The 15362-nt window shown below is 40.7% G+C and overlaps 1 protein-coding gene across 4 annotated transcripts in view; it reads left to right on the plus strand.

The window, feature by feature from the left end:
• Nucleotides 1-15362, plus strand: part of PUDP (pseudouridine 5'-phosphatase) — a 789960-nt gene that overhangs the window by 511789 nt on the left and 262809 nt on the right. For all 4 annotated transcript variants that reach the window (XM_029604431.1, XM_029604429.1, XM_029604430.1 and 1 more), the window contains one exon: nucleotides 1881-2099. In XM_029604431.1, the coding sequence (XP_029460291.1) occupies nucleotides 1881-2099 (219 nt within the window). The remainder of the gene's footprint in view (nucleotides 1-1880; nucleotides 2100-15362) is intronic.

Genomic DNA, 15362 nt, shown 5'->3' on the forward strand with positions numbered 1-15362 from the left:
CTGTGTGTGGGGTTTGATAAGCTGCTTGTGGTTGTGTGTGTGTGTGTGTGATGCATGCCTGTGTGTGGGATGTGATAGGGTGGTGGTTGTATGTGTGAGTTGCTGGGTGGGGTGATGGGGAGTGGTGGTTGTGTGTGTGAAATATGTTCTCTTGTGTGAGGCAGGTGATAAGTGTGTGTGTGTGTGAGATACATCCTTGTGTGTCTTGGGAGGTGGTAGTTGTGTAAGATGCATGCTTATGTGAGGGGACTGATGGTTGTGTGTGAGAGATACATGCCTGTGTGGGGGGGTGATTGGATAGTGGTTGTGCATGTGTACAAGATGCGTGCCTGTGTATGTGGGTGATCAGTGTAATGGTTGAGTGTGTGATATGCTTTCCTATGTGGGGGTGGGGTAGGATGTGTGCATGTGAGGTGATAGAGACGTTTGTGTGTGTGTGTGTGTATGTATCTAGAGGGATGTATGTGTGTGGGGGTTGGTGCTTTTTGGAGTGTGTGTGTGTGTGTGTGGGGAGGAGGTGATATTTATGGTGACAGATGTGAAGGCATATGTGGGATGTGTATGGGGTGGGGGGTGCTGTGTGGATCTAGGGAGTGCATGGGGATGGTGGTGTTTGAGCTTATGGGGTGTGGGGAGAGTGTGTATGGAACATGTCTGTGGGTGAGGATGGTAGTGTGTGTGAGGTGGTGGCGGAGGGGTGATGGTGTGAATGATGTTTGATGGGTTTTGAGGGGTGTGGAAGATTGTTGGGGTGTTTGTGTATGGGGATAGGGTGTGGGGAGAGTGTGCAGGTCTGTGAGAGGGGAATGGTGGGGTGTGTATATGTGTGTGGTAATGTGGGGAGGTGGTGGTGTGTGGAGGCTCTGTGGGGAAAGGGTGGTGGTGTTTGGGTCTGGTGGAATGTGTTGGGTGGTGGTGGTGTTTGTGCATATGGGGATGGGGTGTGGAGGAGTATGTGGGATGTGTTTGGGGGTGGGATGGTGGATCTGGGGAAGTGTGTGGGGGTAGTGGTGTTTGTGCATGTGGGGGAAGTATGTGTCGGATGTGTCTGGGGATGGCAATGGTGGTGTGAGATTTGGATATGTGTGGAGGAGAAGGGTTTGTGTTTGTCTGCACTGTCTCCCTTAGCACTCCTGTCTTTTCCCTCCCCTCCCCTTCCCTCCCCTCCTCTCCTCTCTCACCTCTCATTCATTTCTCCCTGCACACTCTGGTACTCATCATTTTCCTTGCCACTCCCCTTCCTCCCTCCCACCCAACCTGACTGCTCTCTTCTCTCTCTCCTCTACTTCAGGCCACTTCTTTCATCTGGTGGGGCCTGGGAAACCCTTACCAGCCTTCTTTCCACTGGCTCTGCTGCCCATCATTCCTACATTCCTCCTACTCCTCCCCTTGCACTTTGTTCACTTTTAGATGCTAGTGGAGCCTGGGGACTCCCATTAGCCCTGCTGTCACTTGTTTTTTCCTTTCCTCTCTGGTCCTGCAGTTCTGCTTTGTTCCTGCTCTTTCCTGATGTTCGTGATGGAGGCTCCATCCCCAGTAGCTCCAGGCAAAGGTTGCGCACATGCGTGCACAGACGTTCTATGAAGATCACCTGGAGTGCCTAATATTTTTATAGTATTGAAAGATTTATTGACATAGACGATCTTGAAACATTTCTTACAGGCCATATATAAAGACTTAAAATAAATATATATATAAAAAGATAGATATTGCACACAGGTTTCAAATCTGTGCTAATTTGATCAGTGTTCTGAATTGGTTCTTATTCAGCCATTTTTCTTTGTGTGTTACCATCTGTCCAGTATATGCATGTATATTTTTCTATGTAAATAAATGTAAGCTGTATTGTATTGATGATTTTCAATGGATGTCTTTTGCAGATACTGAGCGACTGTATACTTTGGTATTCCAGGAAATTTGTGACCAATTTGGAAAGGAATACACCTGGGAAGTGAAAGCTTTAGTTATGGGTAAACAGTCTTTGCCAGCAGCTCAGATTATTCGGGATACGCTGGAGCTTCCATTGACTGCTGAAGAGCTGCTGAATGAAAGCAGAATTAAGCAGGAAAAAATGTTTCCTACAGCTGCTTTGATGCCAGGTATTTCCTCTCTTTTTTTTCCCCTTTAAGTCTTTAAATTGTCTATTTTTAAAAAATTGCAATATCTAAACCAGAGTTCTACATTCACAATGGTTTTATCCCTCCACTGCAATAATTATGGTAACCCTTTCTCTCTGTTCTCACATTTCTGAGTTAAATATCAAGGCAGGCCTTGTTATGTCTTTACAGTACAACTGACGTTTTTCACTAATGCTTGAGGTAATTTACTGTGCTGTGCAAGATTTTTTTCATCCTGCATATGCAAGTTGCCGACGTTGCATTGTCTGAGGTTCAGTGCTGCATTCACTGAACCAACGATGTAGCCCCACTTCTTCATGCGTCCCTTGGATCGCCCCATTTTAGTGTGTAGACAGTTGGGATACAGCCACTCGTAGGAAAATTCTCCGTCCCAGGCAGTAGGGACTTGGCTGCTGGAATGTCCATTTAAATCTTTTTCGGGTCTGTCTTTTAGCTTTTCATTCCATGTCTGTGCATGTGCCTGATATGTGCCTTAATGTCGTACCCAAGGCGACATGGCTACGGTGAGGCCCCTTCAAGTCTCTTTTCATCTGCATACGGATTAGATGTGTCCCATGGTACTCTTTCTCAATCACTTTGGTGGCAAAGCTCCCTCAGCAGCTGTGTGTTTTTCCTAACAAAAATAGTTCTGACAGTTTACTCTTCTCAAATTCAGAAGAGGGCAGTTAGGAAATTTTTGTGAATTGAAATTGGGCAGGGACCATTTTCCCGTCTCAGCAAGAAGCCATGGGGTTGAAAAGTTAGCCTGTCTGTGATAGAAAATGTGTGTTACTTACAATCACAACGAGTGTATTTGGTGTTCAGGAATTAAACACAATGTTAAAAAATGTGCATCTGTTCACACACATCTCCTAGGGTCCCAAAGTTGTAAAGGCTGAGGCTTCAGGAGATCCTCCAGACTTTTCTGACATCAAAATCGTCGAAGCATACGGCATAGACCTCAGTTTTAAAGACACTATTTTTAGAACCTTTGGCCTTTGGAGTCTAATTCAAGGCAGGATAACTCTATGCTTAATTTTATAAGGTCACTCAGAATAAAGAACCTTCATTTGACTAAAAAGCAGTAATTTCTTAAAAGGTTTTTTAATCAATTAAACATAATTATCTTACAATTTTATTACATAAATATTTCAAACAGTTATTTCACAGCATCTAAATTGCCTAGATAATCAGTTAAGTCTGAAGAGATTTCAGAAATCGTACTAACCTCCAGATTACTTAGAACCAAATCTCTAAACTTTTCAATATAATTAGGGGTTAAATTGTACTGATAAGCAATGGATGATTGAAGAGTTGTGCAGTTTACCTCTGTGATGGGCAGGGACACAGGGAGATTCATATTCTGTCACTGTCTGGATGGCAACCTTAGCTGAATAAACTTATCTGGCTAATTTTGGAGGTATATCCAATAGTGCGGCCTCACTGTCAAATATAGCCGGCTATCTTAAAGTCCGCTGGTTAAATTTATATTGCTAACTTTAGGGCAGCTCTTTGGCCTGACCAGACGTAGCCAGATAGGTTAGCTGGCTACCTAGGAGTATTGTAGTTAGCCAGATAACTTAGCTCCTAACAGTCCGGATCACATCTGACTTAGCCAACTAAATTATTAACTGGCTAAAATATAGCGGCTAAGTGCCCAAATATTCATTTAGCCAGATAACTTCTGAGTTGTCTTGTCTAAATGCTTCTGATTATAGAGAATTTAGCTTGTTACAGAAGGTAATAAGAGAAACTGGCTTGTGTGTAAATCTTCAGCTTGGTGATTCCATGTAGGGATCTCTGATCAGCTTCTTGTCTTCAAATACTGGCGGAAATGCAGGCAGTTTCTACGTTTGAGTACCAGCAGTGGCAATGCTGGTCTTGAGGATACGTCAGTTGGCTGACTGGGCACCAGTTTTTGCTTACTTTATAGTAAGTGAAGAGGCATAGTGCATGCATATGGATGAGGGCCAAGTACAGTTTTTGATTGAAAGAGTCTTTTTTTTTTTTTTTTTTTTTTTTTTGAGAAAAGAGTTCATCTTTGCCTAAATGACTGTGTGGTCTTAGGAATGCTTAACGATAAGTGTCCGAATTCTTTGTTTCAGGCAAGACCAAGTCTAGATAGTTTAGGGCCTTATCAAATAAAGTTTGTAACCTAAATTATTTTTGAATGTCTGCATTTTCTAGTCTTGAGGTGAAGTGAAAATTTAGCCTATGCTGTTCGTCTATCTTTGGTTCAGATAAAATGGCTTTTGGCTTAACCCAAACTTGTGACATATTTTGCTTCTACATAGTTCACTGCTGATCAAACTAACCTTCTCTTAACCTTCAGTTCAAAAGAAGATCAGCTGAATCAGCCCCAGTGTATTAATTTGTAACCGGCCCAGCTACTAACCAAACTAAACTTTTCTTAATTAGTTTCTATTTAATTTTTAGGGTTAAATTAACTCCTGTAATTCTACTTTTTATTTATTTATTTATTTATTTATTTGTTTGTTTATTTATTTATTTATTTATTTATTTAAAAATGTTTATATACCGCTTTTACAATTCAAAAAGAATTAATCAAAATGGGTTACAACAAACATACATAATAAATAAATAAAAGAAAATAAAATCATAAAATAACAATACAAGACTAAAAGACATTCATACCCTGCAAAATTAAACAGAAACTAAATTGAATCTGTATTATAGCTCAAAGAAAAATGTATCTGACTGACTTTGAATTCACTAGAGGTACACCTCTAATAGCACGAGTGACCTAGTGGTTAGAGTAGTGGGTTATGAACTAGAGAAGCCAGGATTCAAATTTTGTTTCTCCCACTGATGCTACTTGTGACATTGGGCAAGTCATCTGTTTCCTCAGTGTTGCCTCAAGTACCAACTTAATTGTAAACTCTCTTGTACAGAGACCTATGTACTGTTCCTGAGTTGTAACTCACCTTGAGCTCATTTTTAAAGGTAAAATGCCTGTGGAGATTGCCTTTGAAAATAACTTGCCATGGGAACTATGGGTATAAAAGTACCTGTGGAGTTTACCAGTGCAAACTCCCCACTGGGAAGAATGCACGGAAAGTTAAGAAAAATTCCTTGTACGTCCTTTGCTGGGATGGTCCCAGTTCCCTTTCTTTTCCCCACAGTGGGGGAGGAATATTGAAAGGGACTTTCTCCATAAATACAATTTACCTATGGAAAATCCCTAAGAACATGGCTTCTAGTCCTGCTAGTTGAAGATCCTGAAAGTCATTTTTTGTTTCCCTCCTTAGGTGCCCCCAAGTTAATTTGTTTGATAGCAATCCCCCAACAGAAGTTCTTTTTTCTTGTGAGATCTTTTGACAATACCTTTTGGATTTTGTATATACTAGGTATCTTTCGTAAACTCAGATGTCTTTCTGGAATATCATGCATTTCTTATGTTGTGAAGACATTTTATATGGGTATCATTTGGAAATTGTGGTGTTGGGGGCAGTTTAGAATATATTTTGTGTTGCAGGTTTTATCCTACCAGAACCCATATATTCCTGATTATTCAGATTCTTGGTGAAACTGGAGGAGGATTTTCTGAATACTGTAGATGGTGGGTAAACGTAGCCAATTCCTCCTTAAACTGAGTCATTTCCTTCTGCATACAGATGGAGGAGGTTCTATGCCTGCAGATGGTCTGCCTTAGGAATAGAGACCTCATTGTGTCTAATCCTTTTATTTTTTATAGGAAATGCCCGCTTTCTGTAAACAATAGCCCACATCCTTTACTTTATTACTTAATTTGAGTAAGGTTTCAGAAAAATCTGACCTTTGCCCTGAAAGACTATATAAAAAAAACAGGAGTTATGGTAGGTGGGACTCTCAAGTGGCAATCAGCCCTTCCAAAAGAAACTAATGCAGTTAACCTACACACATAGTTAAAGACCTGAACTGAAAATTAGAAAATATTAGCTTGCAATTGGAAGGCAAGTTCCTTTCTGTTAAACAAAACTGAAGGAAATATTTACTAAAGCAATTCTAAAAGCAAGAAAATACCACTTTCAGGTAGCTAGAAAATCCAGATTGAACCACGTGAGCATTCAGTTAAATTCAGCATGGTGACATGGAATCCTGCACTGCTGAGGTTGAAATTGTAAATTAAGGTTCATAGAAACATAGAAATGGCGGCAGAAGAAGACCAAACGGTCCATCCAGTCTGCCCAGCAAGCTTTCACTTTTTTTTTCCATACTTATCTTTTTCTCTTGTCCCTTGTAAGTGACTTTTTGTTCTATTTCCCTTCCACCCCGCCATCCCTTTCACCCCCGCCATCGATGTAGTTAGCAGTGCTGGAGCTGCATCTAAGTGAAGTATCTAGCTAATTGTTTAGGGGTAGTAACTGCCGTCATAGCAAGCTACTCCCACGCATGTTTATCCAGCCTGTGCAACTCAGTCCTTGTTGGTTGTTGCCCGAATATAAATCATCTTTTCATCATTCCCCCTGCCACTGAAGCAGAGACCTATGCTGGATATCATTGAAAGTGAAGTATCAGGCTAATTTGGTTTGGGGTAGTAACCGCCATATCAAGCAAGCTACTCCCCTGCTTTTTTTGTGGATGCAAATCCTTTTTTTTTTCCATTTCTTCTTGCCGTTGAATCATAGAGCAATGTTGGAGTAGCATTAACCGTGTGTATGTTTATTTGATTAGGATATTAATGTAATGTTTATTTAATGCTTATATAAATGTTTATTTAATTAGGATATCCAATGTTCTGCATACTCAGTGGAGATTAAAGATCCCATGTGATTTTTCACTTGAGTGCTGTATAAATTCTTTATACTAGTGTCATGGCCATAGTCCAAATAGACTGTATACTATGACTTGCTGTCACTCAAAGTGAGTTTGAAGAAAAAGATAAGGAAACTACTAAGTACCAAAAGCAGAAAGAAAGAAGGTACATGTCCATGTGGAAGCTGAATAAAAAAATACCAAGGAAATTACAAGGCACATACTCAGAGTAAACATACTCTCGCACATCACTTAGTGTAAAAGCTCTATGAGCTCAGACAAATGGTCTGTTTGCACCATCGGATGACATCACACCAATGTCATAGCTAATTCAGCCCTGCTTGTCAGCAAAGAACAAATTATATACCATTATGTATATATGTATGTGTGTTTGTGTGTGTGTATTGGAGCTTGATGTTCTTTATCCCTCATATTTTATATATATATGATCTCTCCTCCACAAGGACTCGAGTCCTATCCATTGCAGGCCCCACCCGCTGGAACGCACTACCTACAAATCTCCGCCTCGAGCCTTGCACCATCAAACTGTGGCTTTTTAAATGTGCTTACTTGGAATCATAGTGACAACTGAACACGGCATTACTGCAGCACTTTCCTATTTTGTATCTTATCTTATTTTATCTTTCTGTTTTAATTGATTAACGTAAGCTTATTTTAGTATTTATGTTTTACTGATTATTAAGTTTATATGATTTGATTATGTATTGTATTTTCTTACTTTAATTTATTGTTCACTGTTATGATGGTTCCACTGAAATGACGGTATAAAAATAAATAAACCTTAAACCTTAAATTCAAGAAAAGGTTAAAGACCTGGCTCTTCAAACAGGCATACCCAGATTAGGACCCTTACACCATACACCCATCGCCACAGATGTTTGCTTCTAAACTACTAATATTCACGTTATTATGTTATCATGTTATTTCTCTGCAGTTTCTTTTCTCGCTTTTCTTTAGTTATTTAGTTTTTATTCTCTGCAAGCCCATCCCCCTTCCCTGTTATATGTAATTTCTACCTTCAATTTGATGTAAACCGATATGATGTACCCACTAATATCGGTATAGAAAAGCTTCTAAATAAATAAAATAAATATATATATATATATATATATATATATATACACACACTCATATATACATATACATACACTCATATATACACACATATATATGTGTGTGAATATATGTATATATATGTGTGTGTGTATATATTATGTATGTATGTGTATATAAAAATAGGATAAAGAACATCAAGCTCCAAGAAGGCCACCTTCACTGGTTTCAATGATTATGCGTGTGGCCTCAAGTTGTCCAAGACAGAGAGCCATGATATTTGTTAGAAATGCTTGTGGCCAGACCATGATGCAGCCAACTGCTATGATTGTGGCCAGATGACACCGAGGTACTAGAAGAACAGGGTCTGGAAGATGAAAGAACCTCACTGATCAGTGAAAAAGCCAGTCATGTCTCCTCTCAGAGCAGGGCCTACTTGGGCTCCCTTCATGTTGAGTCGAGCAGGAGCATCTTGAGCTAAGCTCTTCCATCTGCGATACTTTCTCCCAGAACCACGGCAATGCTGGGGACTTACAAGATGCAAATGCATAGTGAATAACGATTATTGAGCCCCTCGATGCATGCCCTACAGGGTTAGTCACTGCATAAGAAGAAAAAGCGCCGTGTTATAATCGTCAGGGCAGTTGATGCCACTGAAGTTTATTTCAGGATAGTACTTGATGCACTGGGCCTCGACTCCTGCATCTCTCAGTGAATCAGACTTCAATTCAGCTTATGCAGCCATCTGCTTCTTTGATGCATCCAGTCTCTGAATCATTGACTCTTCACGTTTCAGAGTCATTGACACTCCACACTCTGGCACAATAAGTGCACCATTCCCCGGCCTATTGGTACACTCAATGCACTTGAGGCAAAAACATTTTTTGAGGGGTCCTGAAGGTGATTCATTGCACTCACCTTTCTCCATATTGACATGTTTATCTCAGTCTTACCTTCTTGATCGCAGATCTGATATGCTCTGTCATGTCTCTGGTATTTATAAGACTGCCAGTGCAGTTAACCCAGGAGAGAACCCCCTCCTGGAGTCCACTAGGAGCTTTGCAGGAGAACCTCATATTGGTATTGGAGGAGGATGTCTCTTACCCGATCTCCAGGTCAAAGGAAACGACAGCCCATAGACTAAGTAAGTGAAGACTTTTTTTTGCCTCACTGGCAGCAAGTGACAGGAATGGCACCCTTAACCTCACCTGTCCTGAGTGGAATATTTGATCCTTCAAGGGGGAGTCACTCTTGCCTCCACATCATGGGAGCTCCTGTCAGAGGTCTAGCAGGATCTAGCCCCCCAAACCATCCCGCTCTGCGGAGCAATCTATCCAGTCTGAGGGAGCCTGGGATACCACTATCGGCATCTTCCGGGAAACTTCCCTCCTACAAGGTGACAGAGGACCCTGACCTGATTACCTTCATTCTCATTGGGATCATGGGTTTATGTCCCTTCACCTCTCGGTTCTGAGGAAGGGTTAACATGGATTCCCTTAGACCTCTTCCTGATCTGTCAGAGCATTCTTCACCACCAGAAGACTTCTAACGCTCCACTTCCTGGATAAGCTGGGAAAGGCAATAGTCGGCGTCTGTAAGGATAAAACGCCCAATACTGAGATCTTTGGGCTACTTTGGATTCTAGAAACTCCTTCTGAACCTGCAGTGATCTTGGGTTCATTGAATTCTACATGATTTACAAATGAGAATGTAGGAGAGTCTGACCTTCTGGCTCCAGTGTTTGGAGTAGTCCAGCTTTCACACCAGTTAGTAGTGGTAGTGTCGGTATTAAAATGGACTAAAAAGACTAGAATCTTCCCCAGCACTAATCCAGGTAAGGACCCTAGATTGTTGAACAGTTTTGGGAAAAGTTCTTCCAGTGCTTTATGCTGAACACCTGCATCACAGCTCACCAATTTTATATAGTATGATACTTACAATAATATATTGAAAAGCTGAAACCTCTGTAGAGTTGCTGGCAAGGTAGTAGAAAGGCTATCAGTGGGCCCTTCTGGATGTAGAAGAATGTGAATGATATATTCTGTATTAATGTATAAATTGTTCGATACTGTAGCAAGATCTTCTGCAGTAGCCTTTGGAGCATGTTGGATGGCCTGGTTTAGAGCCAGCAGCTTGTGTGAAGTTGTTCATGACAAATATTCGGATGTCCCTTGTTCGGGGGACAATCTGTTTGGAAGCAAGTTTGGGGAAATAGTCACCCAGGTTAATGAGCAACAGCTGTCATTGCCTCTATCAACAAGAGGCAAGCAACCATCTTCCTTTAGGAGTCCTTACTTCACTTTTAAATGTTCCTTCTTCTAGAAGCACCTTCTGCTAATTTCAACGGTATTCTGTACCTGCTGTGTCACCCCAGTAGAAGCTTCTGGCATACAGACATTAGTGCGAGAGATATCAGCCAAAACACTGTAACAGCCCCAGCCTAAACTTGGACTTAGTGTTTGACAAGATTCGACCCTCAGGCTGCGTCCCTTCTGGTGTGTGGGGGCAAAGAAGAAAGATCACCAAGGACCATCGGGTCCTCAAATTGTGAAATCTCCTCACTATTTGTGCTTCTCTCATCCTCTAGCACTGTACCAATGTTTGGCCTTCAATCTGGATCCATCCCACTTGACCCAGCTCTTTCTTGAGGTGGAGTTGCTTTTTAGTCAGAGGATAATAGAACCTGTCCCTCCCAAAGAACTTTGCAAGGACTTCTGCACCCACTATTTACTTATTCCCAAAAAATCAAAGGAATTGATACCCATCTTGTATTTACAAAGACTGTATAAGAGTCTGTTATGGGAGAAGTTCAAAATGAACTCCTCCACATCAGCCTACTCTTCATTCAAATGGGGAGACTTGATGTGATTCTAAAAGATGCGTATGATCATATGCTCATCCATTTCTCTCATTGGAAATATATGCAATTCCTGGTACATTCCTCTAAGTACCAATACAATATTTTTCTCTTCACAAAATGCCTAGTAGTAGCAGCTGCACACCTTTGACACCATGGAATTTTTGTTTTTCATTACCTGGGTGACTTCCCAAGCAGGAGTGTTGGACACTCTACAAAAGCCAGTCCAGCTCCTTTAGTTGCTAGGGTTCCTAATCAACTTTACCAAATTTAACCCCATTCTTACCCAAAGAATCAAGTTTACTGGGGCATGGATAGAGTCCCTGGCAGAGAGAGGGAGTTTTTCTTATTGGAGCAGGCATTCTTCTTTCAAATCTTGATCCAGAACTTACAACAGGATCAAGACCCAGTCCGAGAAGTCCTAGTTGTTCTAGGTAATGTGGTGGCAGTGGCGTATATAGTCCCTATGATCCTCTTCAACATGAGAATTCTCCAGTGGGGCCTCTGTGTGCAGTGGGATCAATTGTTTTAGCCTTTGTCGCACCCTGTGAGAGTCACCGCAAAAATGAAAACGTCTCTCCTTTAGTGGCTTGATCAAAAGGTCCTGGAGATAAGTACTCTTTTTCGACTTCTACATTATCAGGTAATGCTAGCAAAGGATGCATCCACCAGGGGTTGGAGTGTGCACACAAGCTGCTTCCAAACCCAAGGATCTGGTCAGCAATGGAATTACTGTTTCTACTTGAACTCCTGAAGCTGCAAGCCATCGGATATGTGTTGAGAGTTTTCACGCATCCTCTGTGAAAGAGAATTCTGATCTAAACTGATAATCAAGTAGCAATGTTTTACATGAACAAATAAGGAGACACAGGGTCAATGATCCTCTGCTTGTAGAGAGGCCCTGTAGCTGTAAGCCCACTCCCAAATTTTTAGAGATTATTTGCAAACTACCTTCTCAGGATCAACATGTTGGTGGATTGCCTCAGCGGAGATTTTCACCCCTATGAGTGGTCTGTAAACCAAACAATAGCTGTCAGGTTTGACCTTTGGAGTTACCATAGATCAACTTGTTCACATCAAAGGATAACAGGAATATTGAAAAATTTGCTCCAGTTTTCAAATCAAGTTTAGATCCATTTTGGATGCTTTTTCTGCTCAAATGAGATGCAGATCTGCTATATGCTTTTCCTCTGCTTCCGTTGATAGTGAGAATAGTACAGAAGGCACTCAAAGATTGGGCACACTTTATCCTCATTGCTCCAGTGTGGCCCAGGCAAGTGTGGTTCTCTTATCTCATCAGGTTGCCAGTCTTGTCTGTGATCCGTTTGGGATCCAATTTGGCTCTACTAGATTAAATGAGATTGTCTATATCATCAGAACCTCCTCTCTCTCAGCTTGACAGCTTGGATGTTCAGCGCTCATTAGTCTTATCACTGTCCAAAGAAATGGAGGATATTGGGATTTCAGCCAGGAAGACATCCAATAGGAAAGTATACATTTTTAAATGGAAAAGGTTTTTATCTTCATGTTGGGCAAACTTCCTGAATTCATTTGCCTGCACTTCAGAGGATTTACCTATTCTCCCTGTTCTTTTCAGGCCTCAGTATGTCATTGGTTAAGGTACATCTCAGTGTCTTTGCTGATTACCAAGTTGAAGTTTATGGTAATTCAATCTCTTTTCAACTTTGATATCATTCATGAAAGCGTATGGCATATGAAACCTCCAAGTTCCATGCCACCAGTGTCACTGGATTTCAGTGTCATCTTGGAATAACTGATGAAGCTGCCCTATGAACTGTTGGAGTCGGCTTCCTTAAAGTTCATTACTTGTAAAATGGTGTTCCACTCTTCCACACAGCCGTCAGCTTGGGACTCCCCACATGTCATGGCTGCTTCAGCCCGGCTTGTCAATGGAGAAAGTAAGTTTGTTTACTGTGAAAGGCAAGATTATTGAGATGGAAATATATGCTGCATCTGTAAATAAATCTTCATATGTTTTTACAAACTGAATTTTCAAGAAGGCTCATTACCCAGTAAAAATGTTGCTAGCAGTCAGTTTTTATGGGTTATCATAAGGCTTGGGGATAACCTGCACGGAATGGCAGTTTTTATCCTTAACAGTAACATGGGTAACCTGCATGGAGCAGCAGTCACTACCATAAGGAATTTGCTGGGCAGACTGGATGGACCATTTATTTCTTTTTTTTGCCGTCATTACTATGTTACTATATTTGTTTGTGTTTTGGTTTTTTTAAATAAAAGTTTGGGCTTTGAATTTTATGAAAGGTGGCAGACGTTTACCGAGTAATTATATTCTTATAAAAGATGGTTACAGGAGCAGGGATTTTAGTCTATCTTTTTTTTTTTAACACATAGATTTCCTTCACAATTTATTCACAGTGGTCAGTCTGGGAAAAGAAAGGGCCTAGCACTAATATTTTCTTCTGTTTAAATGTTACCTCAAGTTCAGGAACTAAAAGGCCTTCAATAATTCTTGTCGTCTGGGCTTGAAAGTCAACTTCATTTCAGCTGAATCCACTATGAATCCACCAAGAGAGAATTGAGAAATGATTTTTAATTCAGGCCTGCTTAACTTGTGATGTTTTCTTTACAATTTGGCCACCCCTATAAGAACATAAGAAAATGCCATACTGGGTCAGACCAAGGGTCCATCAAGCCCAGCATCCTGTTTCCAACAGTGGCCAATCCAGGCCATAAGAACCTGGCAAGTACCCAAAAACTAAGTCTATTCCATGTAACCATTGCTAATGGCAGTGGCTATTCTCTAAGTGAACTTAATAGCAGGTAATGGACTTCTCCTCCAAGAACTTATCCAATCCTTTTTTAAACACAGCTATACTAACTGCACTAACCACAACCTCTGGCAACAAATTCCAGAGTTTAATTGTGCGTTGAGTAAAAAAGAACTTTCTCCGATTAGTGTTAAATGTGCCCCATGCTAACTTCATGGAGTGCCCCCTAGTCTTTCTACTATCCGAAAGAGTAAATAACCGATTCACATCTACCCGTTCTAGACCTCTCATGATTTTAAACACCTCTATCATATCCCCCCTCAGTTGTCTCTTCTCCAAGCTGAAAAGTCCTAACCTCTTTAGTCTTTCCTCATAGGGGAGTTGTTCCATTCCCTTTATCATTTTGGTAGCCCTTCTCTGTACCTTCTCCATCGCAATTATATCTTTTTTGAGATGCGGCGACCAGAATTGTACACAGTATTCAAGGTGCGGTCTCACCATGGAGCGATACAGAGGCATTATGACATTTTCCGTTTTATTCATCATTCTTTTTCTAATAATTCCCAACATTCTGTTTGCTCCTTTGACTGCCGCAGCACACTGCACCGACGATTTCAATGTGTTATCCACTAGGACACCTAGATCTCCAATCACAATCACAAACACTTGAAGTAGTAGGGCAGGGGACGGTCTAAAAATGCAAGATACATACTCTTGACTCTTATTGGTGAGGGAGTGAAACACCCCTCACACAAATGAGTTGATCATCCTGGGCCCTGACTGGTAGGGTCAGCCAACACAGAAGCAAGTCAATCATCCGAACCTTGCAAGCAGGCAATAATTAATGAAGTTAAATGTCCAGATTCCAACTGATAGGATAAAGGCAGGCCAGGCTTTGATTAGCAGGCTACTAAATATTTTTAAACTGTGGACTATGATCTGCAAATTCATTGCTGTATGCTGAACTGGATCTCATCTTGGGTACTGTTTATGGATTATTTCAATGTTTACTCTGAAGTAATTTGTATAATAAAACTACACCTTTTGTACCATTCTGCTATTGTATATGTTGAAGTTGTGGATGGGAGAGTAAGGGATGTGATGAAACCTAGGACCAAGTTCCCAGAAGTGCACCGAGCTATGAGTGCCCATGTTATGGAGGTCAATGAAGAATCTGGAGTATATTAAATATATATATTTTTTTTTGCTTAGGAATCTTGTGTATCATTCTGATTCCAATCAATGATGATCTAGTAAGCAAAGGCTTTTCTCTCTTGTTTCTTTAAGTAATTGGGAATCCATTAAGCAGAGAAGAAAATAGTAATTCTTGCTATAATTCTCTCAAATACTTCTTAACATCAAGAAATTGTATGTTGTTATGGCATAAGGTCCGTGTTAGCAGATGTGGCCTTTGGTTTGACCATTTCCTCCCATTAGCACAGAAAACCTCAAAATTGTCCTTGCTTACTCCACCCACTGTGGCTCTTGATCTTTCTACTTTAGTGCATCCTTAGAAGATGTTTAACAGTAATGTGCCTTATGTCCTACAATTTACACTAAGCATTCCAAGCACAAAATTCATTCTTAGGCTATAGGCTTAACGTACTGTTCAATAAAATTGACAGATTGTCAATATTGTACATGGAATTTTCTTCAGCCAATTTCAGACAAACCACTATACAATATCTTAGTACGTATGATCCCCAAAAGTATTTGTATTGTGCCAAATGGAAACATAACACCATCTATTTTTGCAGCTCTCATATTTATATGTATGTTGCTCAGTAATGTGAACAAGCTTGCTTT

The sequence above is a fragment of the Rhinatrema bivittatum genome, chromosome 5 (assembly GCF_901001135.1).
Source record: "Rhinatrema bivittatum chromosome 5, aRhiBiv1.1, whole genome shotgun sequence".
Taxonomy (NCBI): domain Eukaryota; kingdom Metazoa; phylum Chordata; class Amphibia; order Gymnophiona; family Rhinatrematidae; genus Rhinatrema; species Rhinatrema bivittatum.